This window comes from Panthera uncia (assembly GCF_023721935.1).
Source record: "Panthera uncia isolate 11264 chromosome B2 unlocalized genomic scaffold, Puncia_PCG_1.0 HiC_scaffold_25, whole genome shotgun sequence".
NCBI lineage: Eukaryota > Metazoa > Chordata > Mammalia > Carnivora > Felidae > Panthera > Panthera uncia.
This window is the reverse complement of record NW_026057581.1, coordinates 24,139,252-24,164,597: the sequence shown is the minus strand read 5'-3', so window position 1 is coordinate 24,164,597 and position 25,346 is coordinate 24,139,252. Positions and strand designations below refer to the sequence as shown.

General features: G+C 43.9%; 1 protein-coding gene and 2 long non-coding RNA genes across 5 annotated transcripts in view; 1 reads left to right on the top strand and 2 right to left on the bottom strand.

The window, feature by feature from the left end:
* Window positions 1-233: 233 nt before the first annotated feature.
* On the top strand, window positions 234-2,847 carry LOC125908453 (uncharacterized). Of its 3 annotated transcripts, none has more exons than XR_007453381.1 (3): window positions 264-628; window positions 952-1,111; window positions 2,430-2,847. It is a non-coding gene; the product is annotated as an uncharacterized LOC125908453 (long non-coding RNA). The 3 variants fall into 3 exon arrangements; XR_007453382.1 differs by having other exon boundaries at window positions 265-628; window positions 985-1,111; XR_007453380.1 differs by lacking the exon at window positions 952-1,111 and having other exon boundaries at window positions 234-628.
* Window positions 2,819-15,039, bottom strand: SERPINB9 (serpin family B member 9). Its single transcript, XM_049611296.1, has 7 exons — window positions 14,832-15,039; window positions 11,968-12,145; window positions 9,559-9,696; window positions 9,096-9,213; window positions 7,433-7,575; window positions 5,112-5,267; window positions 2,819-3,783 (listed from the first exon to the last, which is right to left on the bottom strand). Exons 2-7 carry the CDS (start codon window positions 12,133-12,135, stop codon window positions 3,379-3,381), a joined length of 1,128 nt encoding a protein of 375 aa, XP_049467253.1. The 5' UTR covers window positions 12,136-12,145; window positions 14,832-15,039; the 3' UTR covers window positions 2,819-3,378.
* Window positions 15,040-19,892: 4,853 nt separating this feature from the next.
* LOC125908454 (uncharacterized) overlaps window positions 19,893-25,346 on the bottom strand; it is a 43,101-nt gene continuing 37,647 nt past the window's right edge. Inside the window, exons 2-3 of the long non-coding RNA XR_007453383.1 lie at window positions 22,828-22,934; window positions 19,893-22,079 (exon numbers count right to left, since the gene is read on the bottom strand). This is a non-coding gene — a long non-coding RNA (uncharacterized LOC125908454). The remainder of the gene's footprint in view (window positions 22,080-22,827; window positions 22,935-25,346) is intronic.

Sequence of the window (25,346 nt, the reverse complement as noted above, 5' to 3'; positions counted from 1 at the left end):
AAATGACTCCCCTCGGGCCCCAGGTTCTCAGGGAGACAGAAGCCAGCTGGCGGCTGAAAAGCGAAATCAGACGCCCAACTTTGCCTTTCTCCTAAAGCTTCCAGCAGCTCCTTCCCCTCCTCTTCAGTCCGGGCCCAAGGGCGGGAGAGGGGGCCGGGGGGTGGGGCTGCCGGTACGTTGAGGGGGCGGGGCGAGGGCGGGGCCGAGACAGAGACTGCCCCGACGCGGCGGGTGGGGGCTAGGAGCTGGGGGCGTGGTCGCGCTGGACACCCCAGAAAGCTCGTCCACGTCACAAAGCTGTTGTCCCCTCTCCCCCATCACAGCACCCGAGGTCCGGACCAACTTGGCCTCACTCCAGGGATTTTGCTAGACCGTATACGGCTTCATGCTATCCATCCAGGGGCTCCCAGAATGGTGGCACGGGGCCTGGGGCACCAATGAGCCATCCTTCCTTGGAGAGATCTGGTTTGGGATCCCAGCTACTCTCGCCCTCCAGCCCGCCTCGCTTGAAACTTCCGGCAATAGAGACTCCTTTGACGTTTAAAGAAAACAAGGACAAAACACTGGCAGCACAACGTTTCCACTGTGGAACAGCTAAGCTGCTGGGATGGCGTCTGGGCAAGGCGGGGTGAGCAGTGAGCCTGTGCATCTTGGAGTAGAGGGCGTGTGTTTCACAGAGGCTCTCCCCCTCTGGCCTCTGGCTTTGGGGTCTGAAAGCTCTGGCTTCATTTCCTCTGCCAGTCTCCGACTAGCTGAATGAATTTGAACGAGTTGCCTAACTTCTCTGAACCTCAGTTTCCTTATTAATCTCCCCAGGTTGATAGGAGGATCAAGTAAAATAATGTATCGTGCAGTGCCTAGCAGTCTCTGGCACATAGGATTTAACAGATGCTATTTCCCCCTTCCCCAAAACGAGGAAGGGATTACTAGATCTTCTTTTCTCTACCTCAGTTTTTCAATGGAGCCTGCCTCTCTTTGGAGTAGGTGGCGTAGGCTGTGCTGATGCCATCTTTGCCTGGTTGTCAAAAAGAGATCCAGAAATAAAGGCTTGTGGAATGTTGGCGCTGGAAGTCTTGTCCAACTGGACTTCCTTATTTAACAACCCTGGAAGGTCAGTACCCAGCTCCCACAGCAGACAGTGGGGAGGGAAGTATTAGGAGTCAGCTTTCAGGGTTAACATCATGGGTCTGGGACTGGAAACTTCACCTTGTCCTGTCTACATTGTGCAAACAACCTTAGGTCCTGGGAAGTCAGAGAAGCAGTCCAAACCCCCCATAACAAAGAAGAAAGGCTGCTGGTCCCAGCAGTCAGCACTCCCTTTTAGAAGCTTGCCAATATTTCCAAGTGCTTTTGCCCTTCACTGTTAAGTGGCCCAGCTCTGTGAACCTTCTGTACCCTCAGGTCACAAACTGTTCTTTTTACAGGCCAGAAGCTGAGCCCAGAGTGGCCAGGAAACTCTAGTTTGGCCCATTTTGGTTTGTTGGGATCAATATTTGCATTTCCTGGACATTTCTCCTGAGCAGTATCCAAATGCCTGGTATATCCAGGGGACGCGAGTCAGCTCACTTACAGAGTCTCTATCTCTATCTCTGTCCATTTCTGTCCCTCTCTGTGTCTTGCTCTCTTGATGTCTCTCTCTGTATGAGCCAAGCTCACTTAACAGACTCTGTCTCCCCCTGCCTCCCCCCTGCACAGGGGTTGGGGGAGTGGGTACTAGCACTACCACAGCTGTCTTAGGAAAATTTTCTCCCAAATACCCTTTTAAAAGCTTCTCGCTATCCCTCTTATTTGGGAGAGGTCTAGAGATCTGGGTGATTTCCCTGGGGGAGAGACATCAGTCACACATTCCACACGAAAGAAATTTCCCCCTTTCTGCAACTTGCCTATACCTCCTCTTATAATTCATCACAGCTAATCACAGTGCCCTGCCCAGTGAGGCTGATAAGGGTCCTTGAAATCTTAAGTGACCGTCTCTGAACTCTAGGGAGAAGAGAATGGGGAGGAACTGCTGAGTGGGCACAAGGTTTTCCTTTAGGGCTATGACAATTTTTTGGAACTAGATAAAAGTGATGATTGCACATGTTGCACTGCATTGTTAACTTTAAAATGGTTAATTTTATATGTGAATTTCACTGTAATAAAAAAAATTCTTTGAAAAAAAAAACAATAATGGGGCACCTGGGTGGCTCAGTAGGTTAAGCATCCAACTCTTGATTTTAGCTCAGGTCATGATCTCAATGATTTGTGAGTTCAAGCCCCACATCAGGCTATGTTCTGACAGTGCGGAGCCTGCTTGAGATTCTCACTCTTTCCCTCTCTCTCTGCCCCTTCCCCACTCTCTCTTTCTCTCTCTCTCTCAAAATAAACTTTAGTAAAAAAAACAAAAAAATAATATCACTGACATCTAATCACTTTTTTAAAAATTACAGAGTTCATGTGTGATCAAATTACTTCTGACTGCACTGTATGTGGCACACAGACATGTAAAATACATTCCAACCCCGGAGGAATTTAAGACCTAGCTGGAGAACAGAGATGACTAATACATCAAACAACTTCCATAAGAGCAATGCCCTTCCTCTGTGTGCAATTGAGAGTTCGAAGACGTACCTCTGCTAATGCAGAAAAGGAAAAATTTCTTGGAGATGACATTGGAAATGAGCTTTAAGAGTTGAATGAAATTTTTACTGTTAGAGTTGGAGGTGGAGAAATATAATTAACAGGAAGAATGTCTGATCCCTACAAGAGGATCACATGATACGTTTAAGGACATTACCTAGTCCAATCTGGCTGTCATAAAAGCTACATCATTCCAGCATGAGTATTAAAGACCAGATGTCAAAAGACCATGACTCTGCCCCTTTGTCTCCAATGCCTGATGCCCTGTTTTCCACATACTTGGTGATGCATGAATGTCAAAGATAAAATAAAAATGTGCATTAAAGAAACTCTAAGAAGCACATGTACCAGGAAAACTATAAAACAGTTGCCTTAGCTAGAAGCACGTACTACTACTGAAATAGGCTAAGACAAGTATGCAACAAGTTTTGAGGTACAAGGCAGAACATGGTGTAACTAAAATGAGTTACATGTGGAATGAGTGGGGAAGAAGTCTGGAGTCATCTAGGAATATTTTGTATGCCATCCTATGGGATTTGGACTGCATTTTAAATACAACAGGGAATCATTAAGTTCTATTGTCCCATGATCTCGACTAAGTAGGGCAAATGAGTGGTCAGTATGGAGAGAGCTGAGTGTGGACAAGCATGAGATTCAGACGGATGAGGAATCTGCCCTCATCACCTAGGCACTTGGCTTTAAAGACCCATGTTCACAGGGCTGTGGTGCAAGACAGGAGGACACAGGAAATGCTCACCCTTAGGGAGCAGAAAACCTGCCGCAGAACAGAATGCTGTTGGCTGCATTGTGCCTAATGAAGAAAAGGAAGGGATGGTCAGCACAGAACCTTGGTCCAGATACCATGCAACACTCCACAACCACGACGGCCGAGGCAGCCGCGGCCTCTGTGCCTTCCTCATTCACCTCCACGACACTCTTGTGCACAAACTTGGACAGACACAGATCTCTCTCAGCTGACATTGCTGAAAAGTCAGCCTTGTCCCCCTGGAAGGCATCAACCATTCCCAAACGCTGAAGCAGAGATTCCATGTCATAATCCTCTTCCAGTTTAAATCTCGGAAGGAAAACTTCCACTTCGGTACTCTTCATACAATCTGGCTTGGTCCAGGCTCTAAATTTCTCATAAGTGAGATGTTTTTCCACCTGAAAGACCAGAATTCGATTTTGAAATTCATACTTTAGTACATATTTACATACACACCCACATACTCTTCCTCCTCACATAGATGGGTATTGATTGCCACACAAGACCAGCAGGCACCATTATCTGCCAGGAAATCTGTGAGATCTCATACTTGTGCTATTAAATACATGGGTGGCTTCCCTGCCAAGCAGGGAAGACTTCAAACAGCCCAGAGGCACAAAGACAGTGGTTGTTCCTCTTGTTGCCCAACAACGTCTAGGAGACATCTTTTATCCTGACAATCATCAATGCCCAGCTGACTGTGATTTTCTTTTTTTTTTTTTTTATAAACTGTGCTTATTTTTTGAAGATGAGGCATTGCTGGTAAGAAAAATGATTGGGAGGGGCCCCTGGATGGCTCAGTCGGTTAAGCATCCAACTCTTGGTTTCAGCTCAGGTCAAGATCTCATGGTTTGTGAGACTGAGCCCTGCCTTGGGCTCCATGTGTTGACAGAATGGAGCCTGCTTGGGATTCTCTCTCTCTCCCTCTCTCTGCCCCTTCCCAGCTCGTGTGCGCGTGCACGCACTCTTTCTCAAAATAAACAAAATTAGAAAAAAAAAAAACCTTAAAAGAAAAAGAAAAATGGGAAAGGGCTCCTGGTGGAGTCCACCCAGAAGAACAATTTGCCAGAGGTGCAATCCTGCAATCCTGCACACATTCTGAAGAAGAGACACGGTGGCGGGGGGGGCGGGGATGGACAGAGACACAGCCAATGGCTGCAGCTCTGCTCACACAGGCCCCTTAGGTCATGGGAGCACCATGTGCCACTTAGTGCCTGTCCCTAGGAGCTCCTGGGCTGTGGCTGACTCTCATACTAGGTAGGGATCCATGCTGAAAGGAAGCAGAGTGGGTGGGGAGTGGCATTTCCGGCTGTTTCTGGCTCTGCCCTCCTGAGTTTCAGGTTCTTAGTATTTAAAATATAATGCTAACAACAATGATTATGATAATAATAATGAATCACATTTATTCAGGGCTGATGATGCACCAGACAATGTGCTAGCTTGTTCCCTGAACTACGCCCATTTTATCCTAATAATAACTCTATCAGGAGATATTATCACCATCCCCATCTTAGAAAACGAGTAATTTGGCAAGGTCACATAGGTAATAACGGGAGAAGTAGGTCCTGAATAACAGTTTGGTTCCAAAGCCCCAGTACCTGAATACTGTGCTCTGCTGCCTGGTTGCCCATATCATCAACTTAAAAGGTAACACAAATGTTGGAAATGGTGCTTGAGTTCTATCCTATCAGGAAGGATGTGAAGGTTGTCACTGGATTCATCTCACCGAACTTAGATCCACGTTGTCATCTGGGAGCAGAATGAGCATGCTCAGCTCCTCACCCACATAGGGCACCTCCAGGACCTGGGCCTGCACCTCTTCAATATAGGCAAGCTTAAATGTAGCTTCCTGAAACATCATCTGCACTAGCCTCTGCTCCTTCTGATGGGAATAAACAGACGAGCATGGAATTAAAAACAGATTATTGAAAGAGGCGATAAAAGTTTCCAAAAGACGTAGAGTTGACTCCAGGAGTGTTTTCAGCACCCGTGATGGGAACAATATTCATATGCTAATTCCAACTCTTTCCTGTCACCATTACAAGGCATCTCTTGTAAACAGGTATCCTAAGAAAGATATTCTACTCAGCAAAATAAATGTGATACTCTGCATTTTCCGGAGGAGGAAATCAGATTGTCCTCATTTAAACTATATCTAAGGAGAGGTGTCTGGGTGGCTCAGTCAGTTAAGCGTCCGACTCTTGATTTCAGCTCAGGTCATGATCTCACGGTTTGTGAATTCGAGACCTGTGCCTGGCTCTGCACTGACAGTATGGAGCCTACTTGGGATTCTCTCTCTCCCTCTTTTTCTGCCCCAACCCTGCTCGCACTGTGTGCACTGTGTGCACACTCTCTCTCTCAAAATAAACTTTAAAAATATATGTATACAAAAATAAAATATATCTAAGGAAATGATACAGTCACATAAAATTAAATAGAAAATTTTTTCATTTTAGCTAGAGAAAGGTTTTGTGATAAGGTGGGAAGAAATTTAAGAGTTTCACAGGAACGTGACAGGTAGTGTATGGACACACCCTCTCAGAAAGCAATCTTGCTGGCAAGTAGAAAGAACTAATATCTCTTCATGTATTTAAATCCAGTTGTTCTGATTCTGATACTCTAATCCAAGGAAATAACTTTTTAAAAATGTAGAAGTGGTGGGGCACCTAGGTGGCTCAGTCAGTTAAGTGTCGGATTCTTGATTTTGGCTCAGGTCAGGATCTCACGGTCACAGGATCGAGCCCCACGTCAGGCTTGGCACTGAGCATGGATGGAACTGCTTAAGGTTTTCTCTCTCCCTCTGCCCCTCCCCCACTCTCTCTCTCAAATAAAATACAGAAGAGGTATATGCATGCAGAAGTTAGAGTATTATACTCATTTTTCTTTTTTTTATACTTATTTTTCAAATTGATACAGATCAGCTATTATACAAATTAGAAAAGTTTCTAAAATCAATGCTAGAAAAGTTCTCCCCCTCCCACCTTTGTACCTCAAGGGCTGATTATGTAAAGTACACCTTAAGCCCCCCAAAACACCTATACACTATGTTTCCAGATTACATTAAAATGGTATTTTTGCGGGGGGTGGGTGGTTTGCTGGGGATTTGGCAAGCCATTTTAATACCTGGCTGAAGTTACACCTCAATATCAAGACTAAGATTTTTGTCAGTTTTAATATTAGAAACTTATAAATATTAAATTAATAATGATTAATTAATATTAATTCAAGTCAATACTCATTTTAATTTTTTAAATATCTGATTAAAGAAATATTCACTCCCAGGGTTGATGGGGGGTGGGAGGGAGGGGAGGGTGGGTGATGGGTATTGAGGAGGGCACCTTTTGGGATGAGCACTGGGTGTTGTATGGAAACCAATTTGACAATAAATTTCATATATTGAAAAAAAAAATAAATCATTAAGCACTTTCTCTCTTTAAAAAAAAAAAAAGAAAGAAATATTCACTCCCTCTACCCACTCCCCCAACACACACACATATCACACTTTCTTTCCTTAACACTTGTTTTTTGCTTTCTGTTTAGCAACTTGGGAATAGAAGAAAGTCTTCTATGAGAGTTTCCAAAACTAGGTGGCAGCAATGAAGATAGGAGAGATTATCAGAGGCAGAAGGAGCAGTAATAAAATGCAAAAAATTATAGACAGCAAATAATTTTTATTCCTCTGTTCTTTTCTACTGAGTTTAAAATTGCATTTATAAATATGTTGTTTCAAAATTTTTTAATTTATGTTTATTCTTTTTTTGAGAGAAAGAGAAACAGAGCAGAGTGGAGGAGGGGAAGAGAGAGAGGGAGGCACAGAATCTGAAACAGGCTCCAGGCGCTGAACTATCAGCCCAGAGCCTATTGCAAGGCTTGAAACCATGAATCGTGAGATCATGACCTGAGCTGGAGTCAGATGCTTAACCGACTTAGCCACCTAGGTGCCCTTCAAAATTATTTTTAACCAATCATTTATGCTTTTACAAACTTAGTTTTTTCCATTCAATTTCTTCTTGAAACACTAGCAGAATTTCTGAAAGCTTCTCTCACCTGGTTTATTTTAAAAGGCATTTCACTTGTGTACATTTTGTTGAACTGTTCATTCCACCTTCCTTTGAAGTAGATGGCATTGACAAGAACCAGCCTGGTCTGTGCATCAATCGAGCTATCCGGCAACAGGTCTTGAATTTTACCTTCCAGGAAAAGTAGAGAACACATTCAGGTGATTTTTATAGAACATGGGATGAATAAATCATGATAAGGTTTATTGGCAGATCCTTGGTTACTAGTCAAGAACCAAACATTCTTTTCATTTTTCAAATTTGCTCAGTTTGGATTGTTATGTACAGAAATCAAACACAACACATACAAGTGGTGTTCATGGTCAGGTCACTAAGGCCTTTCCAGAAAGTTGAAGACGGTAAATGATTTCTAAATCACTCAAAGAAAAACACTATACGCGGTCAGACAACGAGGCAAGCAGGTCTGGAGGGCTGGTCTGGAGGGACCTGGGTTATCTCAAGAGGTGAAATGGGATTGTTTGGTTTAGAGCAGCAAAGTTGTAACCAGTGCTAACATTCCACAACTACATCCACATGTCAGAGGCAGCCAGAATGAACGGCTCAACGGGGAAAGAGCTGATAATGGGCAGTCTGGGTGCACTGAGGAGCTCCTGGAAGCAACTAGAAGAGATTTTACTATTTTGATCCTCTAAACAAAACAGCAGACATTCCTGGAAAAGGTAAGGTGGGCAAGTGAAAGATACTCCCTTCTTCCCCTGGATATCAAACTGCCTTTCTGATGAACTAAGAGCATCCCTGTTAATTCGCTGCCTCCAGATAGCATAAGTGGCAAATATTCCAAGAAATGGTGGCAATAACTGCTAACTCTTTAAAGAAAGACAATGTCTGTTCTCGATTGTCTGATTTATTGACAGAAATAGGACTGCTCCTAGTGGTACTAAGTAGAAATGGTACAGAGGGTCCTGAATGGTTCAAACATCATACATCATTGATCATGGTGGCCAAGATCAGAACGTGGCACTCCGTAAAACAAAAGAATAAGGCTCAATGCCAAACAAAGTATGATTTCGGTCTGCAGGATTGATCAGCCCTGAGAGACAGTCTGCAGTTGACCTATCAAATCTAAGCTTACCAAATCTAATTAAGGGAGTGGAAGTGGAAAACGTGAAAGAAGCAGAATAAGTAAGCTTAATGTGTAGGATAAAGCTGGTGGTAGGTCCACATAGAATTTAGAAAGAGGAAGCCCAAGTGTATGACTCAGGGGAGATCTGACCAGTAGTCTCCTTCCTATGGAGGTGATGAACCCACCCAACATGTGAACATCACAGGCCACATGAAAGTATGCTTCAGTGTAAGTTACTAAACTGGAAATCTGGTCTATGAATTTCTTTTGACATTTGTATCAGTCATTCTGGTCCCCGGAGAATGGAAAAAATTAAGTCTCCATTGTTGAAAACCTGAGCTTCTGATCAGAACCACTGTGAGTCCATTAAGGTCCAAATATGCCATGAGGCCCAGCCTGTCAGCATGACTCTGACCATCTGAAACACTAGTAAAATCAGAACAGCAGGAAAAGCAAGGGGAGGAAGAGGGAAGGGAGGAAAAGGAGGGGAAGTAGGGGAACGTGGAGGGAGCAGGAAACGGAGAAGGGAGAGAAGGCAAAAAAAAAAACAGTAACATGTAATTCTGACCTTCAGTCTTTTTTGAGACCCAAGTGTTGATGTGTTTCCTGGACTGCTCTGCAGCTTTGGCAAAGGAAAGCTGCTCAAGTTCAGCATGGTAGAACTGAAGACAGGATTCCTTAAAGGTCTTTGGAGAGAAAAGTGTTCAATGTGGCTATATTCCTAAATAAAGTTTAGTTTCCAAAAATTTGAATATTATATACTTTTTATTAAAATAAGTATACATCTCTTAAAAGTGATATCTTAGCCTAATAGGTACTAAAATATCAGAGTTTATAAATAAGTACTAAGCCATAACCAACCAGAAATGGAAAAATGAATTTTACAAGTAGTCAAATTTTAAATAATTCAAGGCACAGTCATAGAATTATGAGTTTTAAAAGTGTCCACCATTAATTTTGGTTCTCCAGGATCTTTCTTTCAGACTCTATATTTTAAATACAACTTTTATTGTTCTGCTGACTCAACTCACTGAGAGGAATTCACACGTCTTTTCTCCAAAGAGCCTGTTGGCTGTTCTGAGCAAGTACTGGGTGCCAGGTTTGTTCACTTCAGTAAGAAGTAACTGGAAACTCTGATGAATATCTTTCTCTGTGTTTAAAGAAAGCACCTGTTGAGAAAAATAATTTTAAAAATTATCAAAATGGGGTGCCTGGGTGGCTCAGTCGGTTAAATGTCTGACTTCGGTTCAGGTCATGACCCCACGGTTCATGAGTTCAAGCCCCACATTGGGTGCCACACTCACAGCATGGAGCTTTCTTGGGATTCTCTCTCTCTTTTCCCCTCTCCCTCTGCTCTCCCCAACTCACACTTTCTCTCTCTCTCAAAATAAATAAACTTTAAAACAAAAATCAAGATTGTTCTTTGATCTGAAAAACTCATTATAGAGTTTTATAGAGAAAATTCTTTCTCAAATACTCTACAAAATTTTCCTTTAAAAGAACACTGTTTTCATTTAAATTGCAGATTTAATACATACTAGAGCAATACTATGTGGAGGTGGGGAGAAGATACAGAGAGAAAAAGACAGAGAGAGAGAGAGAGAGAGAGAGAGGGAGGGAGACAGAGAGAGAGAGAGAGAGAGAGAGAGAGAGAGAGAGGGAGAGGACAGAAAACAGAGGAGTAACAGTTGGCTTTTCTGCCTAAATAGATCTGTCTTGTTTAAAAATAAGTAGGGCGCCTGGGTGGCGCAGTCGGTTAAGCGTCCGACTTCAGCCAGGTCACGATCTCACGGTCCGTGAGTTCAAGCCCCGCGTCGGGCTCTGGGCTGATGGCTCAGAGCCTGGAGCCTGTTTCCGATTCTGTGTCTCCCTCTCTCTCTGTCCCTCCCCCGTTCATGCTCTGTCTCTCTCTGTCCCAAAAATAAATAAACGTTGAAAAAAAATAAAAATAAATAAAAATAAGTAATAGGGGGGCACCTGGATGGCTCAGCCAGTTAAGCATCCAACTTCAGCTCAGGTCATGATCTCACAGTCCGTGAGTTCAAGCCCCGTGTCGGGCTCTGTGCTGACAGCTCAGAGCCTGGAGCCTGCTTTGGATTCTGTGCCTCCCTCTCTCTCTCTCTGCCCTTCCCCTGCTCATGCTCTGTCTCTCTCTGTCTCAAAAATAAATAAAAACATTAAAAAAATAATAGGAAGAATGACAAGGAGAAGAAGGATTCAGAAAAGGGGCTATTATAAAATCTTGCATCCCAAGAAAAACAGAAGTATGAAATACGCCTAATAGAGGAAAATTTGCTTCTAAGATTTAAAAAAACAACAACACAGTTAAAAGCATGATAAGTTCAAGAAGAAATGGGCATAAATACAATCAGTGGGCAAGGCAATCTTTGTCAGTTTATACAGAATCCAAACACTAGTTCTTTAAAAGAACTTCCCTTAATGCTGTAAGTAGCAATGCATATTCAGCATATTGAGTGCCATTACTGTCTAGTTGAGCACAGAAGGATAAGGAACTTTTGATGTCTCTGAATACAAGGTAACTGAACAATCTTGAGGCTCTCAAAAAAACCCAAAAGAACAAAAAAAAACCAAAAAAAACCTCCCAGAAGGATTCATCAGCTAGCTTAAAACACAGAAAAGCTCAGTAAGCCCAAAGAAGCCCCTCTCTACACATAAAACTTCACTTCTCAGGTCACAAGCTGAAAAATGATTCAGATAAGCAATTACCCCAGAAAGGGTTGTCAAGAGAAAAGAAAGTGGTATTGAAACAAAGAGCCACACCAGCCCTCCTGTAGTGAAGGTGTGTGCAGGTAGCATGAGATAAGCCTGTAGGTTTTATCTTAGGCACATGTCCTCTGCCTGCTCTATAAAACCCCTTCAGGACAGGGATTGATTCTTAATCATTTTCAGATGTTTGCTGAATGTTTGTTAAACTAGTCCACACACAGTCTGTATATGTAATAAAGACATGCCTTTTCATCCACATTTGCCTATTTTTGTCCATCCCCTTACCAGGAAGGCATGTTGGTGTATTAATGACTTGAAAGAGATATTAACCTACCCTTTGTTACCAAAGAAAAATTACAGTTATGAAGTCTTTACTTCAAAAATGAGAGATCTTAACTGCTTAGATTTCAAATAATTTCAGTATCATTTTCTAAACAAAGATAAGATGCTAGGACAAGATTTGGATAGTCTTAACCAAATTATTAGAGGACTTTTCCCAAAAAAAGTCTCAGCAAAAGAGACTCCCAGCCCTGCCCTTTGCGTCTTGTTCCCCAGGCAGCCCCACCTGCCTGATATAAGCATGTATGTGTGTATGCACGAGGACCCCTCCCCATCCTGCTTCGTGGCAATTCTGGAGCATGAGGTATGAAGCTGGTGATGGAACATAACAACTGAAAGGGCAGTCCCTTCTCCTGAGTGGCAGGTAGGTTTACCTGGGCCATCTGGGCAGCAGTGTTTCCTTTTGCCCCCAGGAAGACCATGGCCAGGGCAGAAGAGATGCTCACAGGAGAATAAAACACGTTGCGTGAAGGGCTGTCCTGACACAGCATCTTTAAAAGGTGAAAGGCAAAGGTGCCATTTGCTTCAGAAAGGGCATCCATGATACAGGCTCTGGAACCAGAGAATAAAGAGAAAGGCTGCCTTAATACACCTCGGAAGGCTATTGATCAAATATCTGGCAATCTTGGAATTGTACTTGTTTTAAAATAATAAAGCTCATAAACATTTTAAGTTGGAGGAAAACCCATTTATTGTTGCTCCCCATCTGAAAAGTGAGTCCCCATTTTAAGGTAAATAGAGAAGTATGGTACTGGCAGAGATCAAACCAGCTTGAGAGCCTCAGGAATTAACAGCACTAATTCACTGGCACAAACACACAGCACTCAGTCTCCCAGGAGCAGTGAAGTCCAATCCTTTCGTATAAGGACCAGCTCTTCCCACCTGACGAGAAGGACATCAGGGAGAAGGAGGATGGTGTCAGGGAAGCAGGGGAGGGGGAGGAGGGGGAAACTCCCACTGAAAAAATTCTAGTTTCTCTAGCCTGTTCTCTAGCCTGGTCTCCATAATACTGTTTCTCCTTCTTCTGCTTGTTTTTTTTTTTTTTAATGTTTATTCATTTTTGAGAGAGAGAGAGAGAGCATGAGCAGGGGAGGGGCAGAGAGAGACAAAGACAGAGGACCTGAAGCAGGCTCCGTGTGCTGTCAGCAACCAGCTGGATGCAGGGGCTTGAACTTAAAAACCCTGAGATCATGACCTGAGCCAAAGCTGGAGGCTCACATGACTGAGTCACCCAGGTGCCCCAATACTGTTTCTTCTTTCATACATTTATGAAGAGCACTTTTGAGAGTTTCAGCTATGCAAAAGGCCACAGTCTCCCTATCTGTCAGCTGATACTTGAGAAATGTTTGAGATTCTGGTACGAGATGACAGACAGGCTGCAGGTGGGTTTAAATTGACTGTGAGGAGAGGACCTTTCATCTACAGTGACTGGTCATCAACCAGCTAGGGAGAGCCAGTGTGCTCTCCAGCTGAGCAGCCCTACCCGCTAGATGGCCAATTAACTCCCGATAGCCCATAACCCAACTCAGAGTGCCCAATGATCCCTAGCCTCTAGACATCACGTGACCTTCAAACACTGGAAAAGAGGCTGAGAAAACTTTGCTTTTGTTTTGTTTTATAATATTTTGCTAACTTAGCAAGATTTGAGAGTTTTACTCCCAAGATTTGGGAGTTTTACTCGATAGAGCAAAAGCCACTAATGGAGACTGTGCACCAGAGGACGAAGACCAGCCCCTGCGGAACACCAGAATAGAGAGGCGAGGAGGAACGGAAAAGGGTACAAGAAAGAGCAAAACTACCAAGAACAGGGAGGCCAGGATCTATGAAGCCACGGAGGTCAGAAGTGTAAATGTTAGTGGGCAGGTTTGCTGACCACACAGCTGAACCTGAACACATGGCCACCACCATCCCCCAGCCCACCAGGCAATTAGGTAAGGGTGGAAATGAGACCCTCACTCACCCAACTGCCATCTCCCTGCCTCCTTCCTGTGGCTCCTCATCCCCTCACACCCATCACCAAGTCCTGCCTTCTGCTGCCCAAATGGCTCTGGAAACCGTATACTTGTGAGCCTGCACCTAGTCTAGACCACCTGCTCCCTCTCCCTGCTGCCTCCTCGGAACAGAACGACCCAGAACGTTCCCCTCCTGGGAACAGACCCCACCCAGTTCACTCCATTTGGACAGCCCTCCTCTTAAATTTCCCATGGCTCAGGGTCCCTGGGTGGCTCAGTGGATTGGCTTCAGCTCAGGTCATGATCTCCCGGTGAGATCCAGCCCCACTCCAGCTCTGCGCTGACAGCAGGAGCCTGCTTGGGATTCTCTGTCTCTCTATCTGCCTTCTTCCCCTGCTCGCTCTTTCTCTCTCTCAAAATAAAGAAATAAACTTAAAAAAAAAAAAAAATTCCCCTGGCCCTTAGGATAAGCTCAAAGCTCACTTCATTTAAAGGGCTTATCCTCCACCTCACCCCCTCGCCTTGCTCCAGCATCAGCTTCTAGCCATCCTGACCGCCTTTCACTCCCTTCAAGGCACCCCTGGGCCAAGGAAAACACCGTTTATCCACCACCCCGACCCCTGCACTGGCTAATGGCACTCAGCTTCCCTCTCCACCCAAACACCCCGGTCTCAGAAGGCTTCCCTTCACGAGCTCCACCCACCCTGGCGGCTGCCTCACTCTTCTCTGCAATTCCGTCTCTCATTGCTTGTGGTCCCACTAGGCTGCAAGCTCCCGCGGCAGGGGCGGTGTGGCACCGCGGGTCCTGCGGGCCGGGAAGAGCGCTCAGGGAAAAGGAAGGGCTCCAGAAGTTTGTGTGGAGTGACTGCAAGAATTAGGATGGGTAAGTAGTGCTCGGATTTACAGCTGCAGAATGGTGATTTCAGCAGGAAAGAGGAGAGGTAGGGAGAGGTCAGTGCGCGGATCCCTAGGAGAGAGATGGGGTGAAGAAGTAGGGCGGCGGGGTGGGGGTGGAGGGAGGCGGCTGGAGAGGAAGAGACCTGGGAAGCGCAGAGACAAGACAGTGGAGGAGGGAATCAGGTGGCCTGGGCTCTGGGACCGGCCGCAGCTGCACCACTGTGCGGCTGCGATCCAAAGAGGCTCTGTTTCTGTGAACAGGGCGAGGCACCACCTGATCCGGTTCGCTTCTACAGAGATGGCCCTCGCGTCCAGTGTCTGAGCGCGAGCGCTGGGGGCTCACGTCCTCCGCCGTCCCCGCCCTGCCCCGGGGCGCCCCCACTTGCCACCTTCGGCACCGCCGCGCTCCTCCCGTGGCTGTCGTCCGGGCCTACGCCGACCTCTCCGGGAAGAGCCGCCCCCTGGGTCCAGCTCGCGTCGGGAGGCAGCGGCCGCAGAATTTTATGCTCGCCCCGGCGACCTCCACGCTTCCTGCCCTCCGCTGGGGGCGGTGCGTGAGCTGCGCCCCCGCGTAACCGCCGGCTGGGCGCGGCCAGGGTCTAGTCCCAGGCCTGCTTTGCGGCCGCCCACCACCCCCACCCTCCGCAGCCCCGCCTCGCGTGTGAGGCCCTGCGGGGGTCACTGGAAGGGCTGACTGCCTCCCAAACCGATTGTGAAAGGAAAAGCACTTTCAAACGGATAGGTGAGTCGGGCTGGTACCGCCGCGCTCGCTCACAAGTGGAGAACACCCCGGGGACGCGAGCGAGGGGCGACAGAACTTAGCCTGGGCTTGTCTACTTCCAGAAGCAAAGGTGGAGTGACAGGCCTGTGGGTCTTATTCCACACCGCTCATCTTACACAGATGAAAGAGTCAGCTAGAATAAAATATCTGCTCAAGATCCCACACTAATTAGCTGTTCTGAACCCAGACACAGAAGCCAGGCGGCCTACCTTCTAGGACCTGAGCCCTTTTCCCCTGCTGGTGTTTGGGCTCTGGTGCTGCTGTGTATGCAGTCGCTACCATTTATCTCCAAAGTGATGGGAACAGACAGACTGAGCCGGACTGCCTCAGCACATGGGGGTGCTGACGCAGGGCGGGCTTGCGGATGGTTGATTCGGTTGTTCGAAAGGTCATCAGATACCCACATTCTTCCCATCCCTCGTGGCCAGTGACCAGAGACCCCAGCAACTAGAAGCCTTTCTTGTTGATGTGATGATGTCCAGAGGAAGAGAACAGATTAAATGACTTTCTGAAGCAGATTTCTCTTCCTATTTCAAATTCAAACCTGAATTAGTGCATTCTCCCGAGGGTCTGAATTAGGGAGAGAGGCAAGCCAGGTAACTAAATGTAAAGAGGCACACACTCTTAGGGGTTAACCCCTGTACTTAATGTGACCCTGACAGTGAGTGCCTCCTTAAATTTCACACCCTGGGTGCCTCCCTTTTCAAAAACTAACAGCGTTATTGAGACCTGTTAACAGACCATAATATTCACTCTTTAAAAGCATACAATTCAGTGGTTCTTAGTCTGTTCACAAAGTTGTACAACTATAACCACTATCTAACTCCAGAACATTGTATCACCTCAAAAAGAAACACCATGCCCATTCATGATTTTCTCCATTCCCTCTTCCCACAGCCCCCGGCAACCACTAATCCATTTTGCCTAGATTTGTCTATTGTGGGATATTATAGATAGAATCATATATAATATAGTCTTTTGTGACTGCCTTCTTTCACTTAGCACAGTGTTCTCAGGTTGATCTTTGCTGGTTCAAGGTAACAGTGATCTATATTTCATTTCTTTTAGTGACTGATGACATAATATTGTGTGTGTGTGTGTGTGTGTGTGTGTGTGTGTCCATTTTATTTATTCATTCATCAATTGGTAGACATTTGGGTTTTTTCTCTCTTTTGTTTGTTATGAATAATGCTACTATGAACATTCACATATAAGATTTTGTTTAGATGTATGTTTTCATTTCTGTTGGGTCTATACCTGGAGTGGAATTGTTAAGTCATATAGTAACTCTGTATTTAACTTTATGAAAAACTGCCAAACTATTTTTCCAAGCAGCTACAAAATTTTATTACCATCTGTGTACATGGGTTTCAGTTTCTCGAAATCTATGGTCTCTTTTTTTTTAACTTTAGAGGGTGTGAAAATGGCATTGCATGATGTTTTAGAGTTGTATTTCCTTGATGACTAATGACGTTGAGCATCTTTTACCTCCCCATGTGGTTACTGGCTCTTTGTAAATCTCCTTCAGGGGAAAATCCATTCAAATCTTTGCTCATTTTCAAATTAGATTATTTGTCTTTTTATTGCTGAGTTTTAACACTGTAGGTTTTTATTCACTTCATCATCATACTGCATGATCAAACTGCTTAAAAGACAAAACGAAAATCTTAAAAGCGATCCAAGAAAAAAGATACAGAAAAACAGAGATGAAAATGATATCCGAGTTTTCTTGGGGAAAAAATGCAAGCAAGAATACAGTGCAGAAACATTTTTAAAATACTGGGAGAAAAAAGAGAAACCATCAATCTAGAACTCTGTATGTTTCAAAAATACCTTTCGAGAATGAAGGTAACATAAAGACTTTTTCAGACATATGAAACCTGAAAGTTCTCACCACCAGCCAACCTTGCATGTCAAGACGTGTGAAAGTAATTCCTTCAGGCAGGCAGAATAAAAATAATAAAGGAACAAGGATGTACCCAAAGGAAGAAGAGCACTGTTAATAAGTATCAGATAAATACATAAGGCTTTCTTTCTTATTTCTTAAATGTCTTTAAAAGATAATATTTTAAATACTATTTTTTTTACATTTATTTATTTTTTGAGAGACAGAGACAGAGCATGAGCAGGGGAGGGGCAGAGAGAGAGGGAGACACAGAATCAGAAGCAGACTCCAGGCTCCGACCTGTCAGCACACAGCCCGACATGGGGCTCAAACCCATGAACCGTGAGATCATGACATGAGCCGAAGTCAGACGCTTAACTGACTGAGCCACCCAGGCTCCCCTAAATAGTATTTTAAGTGTCTTTAAAATAATAACAATGTATTGTGGGGTTCATAACACATATGAAAACAACAGCCCAAAGGTCAACAGAGTCTAATTCTCAAATTTATAGGAAAAAGCAAAGTACCCAACATAGCCAAAACAATTTTGAAAAATGGGAATAAAATTGGAGGGGTGCCTGGGTGGCTCAGTCTGTTAAGCAACTGACTTCGGCTCAGGTCAGGTCATGATCTCACGGTTTCTGAGTTCAAGACCCATATTAGGCTCTCTGGTGTCAGCACAGAGCCCACTTTGGATCCTCTATCTCCCTCTCTCTCTGCCCCTCCCCTGCTCATGCACACACGCGCGCTCTCTCTCTCTCTCTCTCAAAAATAAATAAACATTAAAAAATGTTTTAAAAAGAATAAAATTGGAGGACTTACATTACCTCAAAACTTACTATTAAGCTACAATAATCAAGTATTGTGGTATTGGCACCAAGATACACATTAGATCAACAAAATCAAATATAGTCCAGAAATAGAGCCATGTATATATGATCAGTTGATTTTTGAAAAAGGTGCAAATGCAGTTCAGTGGAGGAAGAATGCTCTTTTCAACATATGCAAAATGAGCTCAAAATGGATCATAGGCCAAAACATAAAATGTTATAGTATAAACTTAAGAGACATTCTCTCTGACTTTGACTTAGGCAAAGAGTTCTTAGATAAAGCACAATACATAAACAAAAAAGTTTAATAAATTGGACTTCGTTAAATTTAAGAACTCCTCTTTGAAAGATGCTGTTATCAAAATGAAAACTCAAGTCACAAGATTTGTGAAAGTATTTGCAAGTCGTGTGTCTGATAGAGAACTTGGTATTTGTAATAATGCTCAAAATTCAATAAACAAACAACCTCTCCCCAACAAAATAATAAAATATGTGTGAGAGATTTAAAAAGGTATCTCACCAGAGAACATATATGGATTGCAAATAGACACATGAAAAAATGCTGAACATTAGAGAATTAGAGAATGCAAACTAAAACCTCAATGAGATAACATTATACACCGATTAGAATGGTTAAAATTACCAACACTGATCATACCAAGTGTGGGTGAGGATACAGAGCATCTGGAACTCTCATTTGATCTACTGGGTAAAACTATCTTGGAAAAAAATTTTGCATTTTCTTAAAAATTTAAACCTGCCATATGACTCAGCTATTCACACTCCTATGTATTCACACAGGGAAATGAACACATACGTTCATACAAAGACTTTGCAAATGAACGATCATTGCAGTTTTATTTGTAATAGTTAAAATCTTTGCAACAGCCCAAATATCCAGCAGCAGATGAATGGAAGCAAACTGTAATGTATCCATACAATGGGATATAACTTTGTAATTAAAAAATGAACTATTGATGCACACTGTATGGATGAATCTCAAAATAATTATACTGAGTGAAAGGAGCCATACCCAGAAAGTACATGCTGTATGATTCCATTTACATAATACTCTATAAAATGCAAATTAACCTATAGTGGCAGAAAGCAGAGTAGTGGGTGCCTGAGACTGACGGTATGTGGGTAAGATGGGGCAAGGAGGGATGGGAGAGAAAGACTGAAAGGTATAAGAAGAGCCTTTAGGGTGTGATGGATATGCTAATTATCTTGATCATGGTGATGGTTTGACCAGTGCCTACAATATCACAACTTATCCAATTGTACATGTCAACTATGTGAAGTCCATTATATTCATTATACCTCAATAAAATTTTAAAGTAATTTTTTAGAGGACAAAAAAAAAATTAAAATTTGTAGATGCCTGTTTCCCAGTCCTATGGATTAATTTTTTCCCCAAATCCAGTTTAGAAAGCACGGTCCCTGAAATGGATGTTGTCTAACCAGGAACATAGTCTAGCTTGGTAGATTTTAATAAGAGCTGTAATGTAAATGGCTCAGGTAACAGACCAATGAGCCGTGAATCCAAAGTAGAAGCAGGAGCAACCATGATTCAGTCCAAGTCTTAAAAAATAAGCCAGGCAGCAGTCAGTGATGGTGCAAGTGGGAGTGTAAATCAGTTATTTTTTGGAGACCAATTTGGAAGAAGCCTTAAAATATGCCCAACTTTTATCTCAACAGTATTATGTTTAGGAAAGCTTCCTTTAAAACATTAAGGAATGAGCAACAGTACGGTACATAATATAACAGTGCAGCATGTAATATAAATAATTTAAATTACCCAAATTGTCTACAAGTAAATAGATCACAAAAAATATGGAAAATCATACAAGTCAATTAAGGTTCATAGTAAGTAGGTGCTATAGAAGTCTATAATTAACTTGTGTGAAAGTTTAACTTGTGTTTATAAGTTTTTATTTCCATACATATTGTTGGTTGGAAACCCTCCTAGGAACTTCCTTGGAAGAATATGAAACCAGCTACATGCTCGGAGGGCAGGGAGAGACTGAAGAAAGAGGCAGGCCACTCCAGGTTGGTAGACAGGTGACAGTTTTATTAAGCTTGGCTTGTATTGGGTGGCAGCAAGATGAATGGATCCCAGCACCCACCCACCAAATCTTAAAAAGTTTCTAAAGAGACCTTAACTGAGTTCAGTCACATACACCATGCAGATATTTTCCACGCCACATCAGTCTCAAAACCGTGTCCTTGGAGCAGTCTCTGCAAGTGGGAAAGGTAAGTGAAACCCACATACCCAGGACAGGGGAGAGAGTGTGTGGAGCCTCTGAGGGCCTGGATCCAGCTCACAGGTCAACTGGCAGTCATGCCTTTTCAATGACCTTCCCCAAGGAAGGGGATATATAAAAATATACACATCTCACCATCAACAGTAGTGATTGCTGGGTGTGGATTTGTGTGGAGTTATTTCTAGAGAATGTATTATATGTCCTGGAGGGTGAATGGGGATAGCTGAACTGTCACCAAGGTTCTGGTCTAAAGGCTGTTGAAGGCAATAGCATTATGAGATACAGAGCCTCATGATCCCCCAGGGGACAGTTAAGATACAAAACCTGCTATAACTCCCTGACACTCCTTGAAACTAGATGTGCTCCCTGCCTGCCTTCACATAGCCACCAGGTGCATATCTGGTTAATGTCTAAAGATCCTCTGTGCCCTCTTTCCATGCTGTGATCTTCTTTGATACTTCTATCTAATGAGATAGGAAATAAAGGCTGTGTGCAGGCTGCTGTGGCTGCTGCTGTCTCCCAGAGGCAGCCCTGCATGTCCGCTCACGTCTGTCTGAGAACTTCTTCAGTGCGTGGCCACAGATCTGTGGACAACTTAAATTTTATTCATATTTTCTATAGTCCAAATTTCTGCCACGACACATATTCTTTTGTAATCAAAATATACATTAATGTAGGGAGATCTTTTCTTTAGCAAGAGATACGCCTGAGCCACATCGGAGCATGTGTGATAAACACAGGCCATTGTTCCCAGGAGCTGGTGAGTATGTGAGGGTTTCCTTGGGGGCTTCAGGAGAACTAGGCAGAGTTTGGTGTGTGCTTCCAGGGACAGAGATGGAGAGGGCTGCAGGCTTCTGCTTCAGAGTACCACCTCCTAGCCCAGTCCTGAAGCTCATTGCTAAGGCCTGGACATGTACCTCAGTTATTTCTACAAGGGACTCTCTGAGATATGGAACATGCAGGGCTGTGTGTGGCACTGAAGAAGACACTGAGGGATACTGCCTCAATTGTTGAAGAGACAAACCCCGGGTGGCTGCAGGGTTAACATGTCAAGATCTCTGGCTTTGTGAGCCACAGGGCCTGGGCACTGGCATTTCCTGAGGAGGTTGGCAGGAGTGGGCAGCAGAGCTCTGATGTGATCCCAGGACAGAAGAGCAGAGGACTGGTCCATGGATCCCTGAGATGCTCCAAAAATACCCACAAATAGTAAGCACAGTCTGAGAGGGGAGCCATCCCAGATTATAGAGGGAGGGCAGAACCACTCAAGGACACCTCAAATATTGCAAAACAAGCATCAGCCCCAAACATCACACATCCAAAGCCTCAGTTATTCAAGCAGCTGTGGAATGCTCCCAACAAACATTCACAAACCACCCAAGTGCACACATTTTATTTTGCCATGCAAATTGCTACACTGATTTGGTCACTCAAGATTTAAATCAAGGCAAGGTAGGCAGAAGGGGAAGGGAGGACATGGCCAGCAACCGTGCCTTTTTATGGAGAAGAGAACCCACTACAGAACAAAATGCTGCCAGTTTTGTGGTGCCAGAGGAAGAGAAGAAAAGGACCGTCCGTGAAGTCTGGGTTCTGTTCTGTGGCCCAGGCAGTCCTGAGCACAGACACTGCCTCTGTGCCTTCTTCACTAGTCCCTTTGCAAGGTTTCTGTGCATGACCTTGGACACACACTTCTTATTAACATTCCAGGAAAGTTGGCCTTGGCTTCCTTAAACACACCAGTCCTAAACTTCAAAGAAAAAGACTCCAAGCTATAAGTCTCCTCCAGCTTTAATCTGTGGAGGAGAAATTGAACTTTCTTTAGTCAGCTTTTTTGGATTTGTCCAGGATCTGAACTTCTCAGATGTTAGTGTTTTCTCCACCTGGAAAAACAAAGTTAAATCCTAGAATCCAGACAACATAATGTGCCCATGCACACATGTATTATCCCCCACCTGTCTCCCAGCACCCACACCCCCGGTGTAACTACGTGGGAAGTTCTGGTCCAAGACAATGCACAGATTTTTTCTTCTTATAAACACACCAAAACTCTTCCCAAATTCTCATGTTTTCCCTGTCCTAGGGACACAAGAGTAAAACAGCTACAAAACAACTAAGGCCAGCAGAGTTTTTCAAAAAGAACTATTTTTCCCTAAACTCATTTAAAATATTTAATCTGAAATACCTAATTCAAAATTCTTATAATCGATTGTTACATTTACTGACATTACTGTGAGTCAGAGGGCAGTCTGACAAAGGAGAGACAAAGGTCGTAGCTCTCTCTAACTAGGGAAGAGGAGAAAATCAAAGATTATCTGTGCAGGAAGGGTGGGCTCTTCCTGAGAGCTGAGAGCGGAAATGGGAATTACAAAAGCATAACTTCCGGCATCTCCCATTTGCCCTCACTTGCAAGCTAGCTGCCTGCCCTGGAGTCAGCCTGGCCCCTAGGAGCTGTCACTCATTCTGAGTGTCCACAGGGAAGGAGGAAAGGAGATACAGGGGCTTCCACTTGTATCTGCTCCTCCCCTTACCCAGAGCTCCAGTGAGTGCTCCTCTTCAACGACAACTCATGGGACATCAGCTCTAGTTCGTCTCTACTAATTTTCTTCAAGTAGCCATGAAAGATCTCACCTGTGTCCCCACAAGAGAAGCACATTCTGGTCCCATGAGAGAAGGCAGGGAAATCAGGCAGGCCCCTCGCAGCACCCAGGACAGCCGTGAGCTGGAGCTGGCCCTACCTGTGGCAAGAGGCCATTGTCAAACTTCCAGGAACTTTGCAAGCCAGTTGTTAAAATCTTGGTAATTAAAGTCAGCCACGGAGAGAGCATTTATACCACAGGAACCAGCAAACATCATTATTCAGGGCCTCTTCCTCCCCCACCCAACACATACACATCCCTTTTGGATCTGCTGAGCCAGTTTGCCACTGATCCTCTACCTCCCACATACAAGTTTACTTTTCCGTCCTGAACTCTCTTCCTTTCCTGTTAGAGAGAGAGGTCTCTCCTCCTAAGAGAAGTTCCTCACTTGTGGTTTAGATCCTTGCTACTCACAGTGTGGTCCATGGGCCAGCAGTATCTGTATTATGTGCAATCTTGTTAGAAATAAAAACCTTGAGTCCACACCCACACCTACTGAACAGAGTCTGCATTTAAACAAGATTGCGAGGATAGCCATAACAAGGTAGCACAGATTGAGTGGCTTGAACAACAGAAATTGTATTTTCTTGCAATTCTGGAGGTTAGAAATCTAAGATCAAGGTGTCAACAAAGTTGGTTTCTTCTGAGGCCTCTCTCCTTGGCCTGTAGATGGCCATCTTCTCTCTGGGTCTTCACATGGTTCTTCCTCTGTGTCTATGTCCAAATCTCCTCTTCTTATGACATCAACCGTGTGGGGTTAAGGCCCACCCTAACGACCTCCTTTTCACTTAACCACTTCTTTAAAGACCCCATCTCCAAATATGGTCACATTCTGAGTACAGGAGGGTAAGGACTTCAACATATGAACTTCGGAGAACACAACTCAACCTATAACAATTTTTAGACACATTAATATTTGAGAAACACTGACTAGATCAATCCCTACCCTCTTTTCTAATACTCTTGTTCAATGATTACTGAGTCTTCAACAAGCCCCTCCCTTCAGAATAAAGAATAATGTCCTTATATTTTTGGCACACTCTCTTAGCTTCATCAAAACATGTCCTTACCAGCAATTCAATACCCAGTAGAAATGCATATACATGTTCACAAAAAGACATGCAGTGGTATTCATCGAGCGCTATTTGTAATAACCCAAAGTTGGAAAGTCCCCGAATGCTGGCTTGTGGATGGAATTAGAGAAACGAGCTCAGGCTGGAATCCACAGACACTCAGACTCACTGCTTAGGGCTTACCATGGCCAGATGGGTATTGCTGTCAGGAGGCAGAATGATATTGTGTCTTCCTATGCATAGGGCAGCCCCAGGTCTGGTGTTTGGATCTGTCTATAAACCCTGTTTTAAAGTTTTTTTTTTTAATGTTGATTTCTGAGAGGCAGGGGAGGGAGACGAAGTGCAAGCAGGGGAGGGGAAGAGACACAGGAAGACACAGAATCTTAAGCAGACTCCAGCCTCTGAGCTGTCAAAACAGAGCCCAACGCAGGGCTCAAACCCACAAATTGTGAGATCATGACCTGAGCTAAAGTTGGATGCTTAACCAACTGAGCCACCCAGAAGCCCCTATATACCCTGTTTTTAATTTATCTGGCTTAAATATCATATATACTGTTTCTTTTTCCTAACAAAAACAGGAAATCAAAATTAGATTACTGAAAAATGAGCATAGTTTACCCCCCAAAATGACACATCTAACTGGAAGAACCCCTCAGGGATAGATAAGAGAGTTTTTACCTCTGTGTTTTTATGCTGATAAATGTAAAATATTCATCAGTACATCTTAGTGTTGAGTACAAAGTGCTATTGTTCCCACATATCAAATAGAGAGAATAGAGTGGCAAATATAGAGAGACATAAACTTTCTATATTAGTTTTGGAAGGAATTGTGTTTTTTTCTCTTTTGAAAACCTGCATAAAGAAATACCCCCATGGATCTTCCAATTTAAAAGTATTTCTCAGGGTACCTGGCTGGCTCAGTTGTATAAGCGTCCAGCTTCAGCTCAGGTCATGATCTCATGGCTCGTGAGTTCAAGGCCTGTATCATGTTCCTTGCTGACAATGCATCTGCTTGAGATTCTCTCTCTCTCTCTCTCTCTCTCTCTCTGTCAAGGTGCATAAATAAACTTAATTTTTTTTTTCTCCAAGGGGCACCTGGGTGGCTCAGTTGGTTAAACATGGGACCCTTGATTTCAGCTCAGGTCATGATCTCATGACTCTTGAAATCCAGCCCCCCCATGGGGTTCCGTGCTGACAGTGCATGGAGCTTGCTTGGGATTCTCTCTCTCCCTGTCTCTCTGCCCCTTCCCTGCTCATGAACTCGCTTGCTCTCTCTCAAAACAAATAAAATAAACTTAAAAAAAAGTATTTCTCCAAGTTAAGAGGATCATCAACTAATATTCCAGCCTTTGGGGAAAAGGTTCTGGTGAGAAAAGGTATTGTTGGCCAAAGGGAGTTATCCTTCCATCCTGAAGTTATATCATATAAATATAACTAT

What these genes read in the sequence shown, in the direction of transcription:
- SERPINB9 (XM_049611296.1), bottom strand. Translation starts at nt 12,135, where the DNA reads ATGGATGCCCTTTCTGAAGCAAATGGCACCTTTGCCTTTCACCTTTTA. An exon ending in AGACGTGTGAATTCCTCTCA is followed by an intron (nt 9,214 to 9,558) that starts GTGAGTTGAGTC and finishes TTCTCTCCAAAG; the next exon opens with ACCTTTAAGGAATCCTGTCT. An exon ending in GGTCTCAAAAAAGACTGAAG is followed by an intron (nt 7,576 to 9,095) that starts GTCAGAATTACA and finishes TTTTCCTGGAAG; the next exon opens with GTAAAATTCAAGACCTGTTG.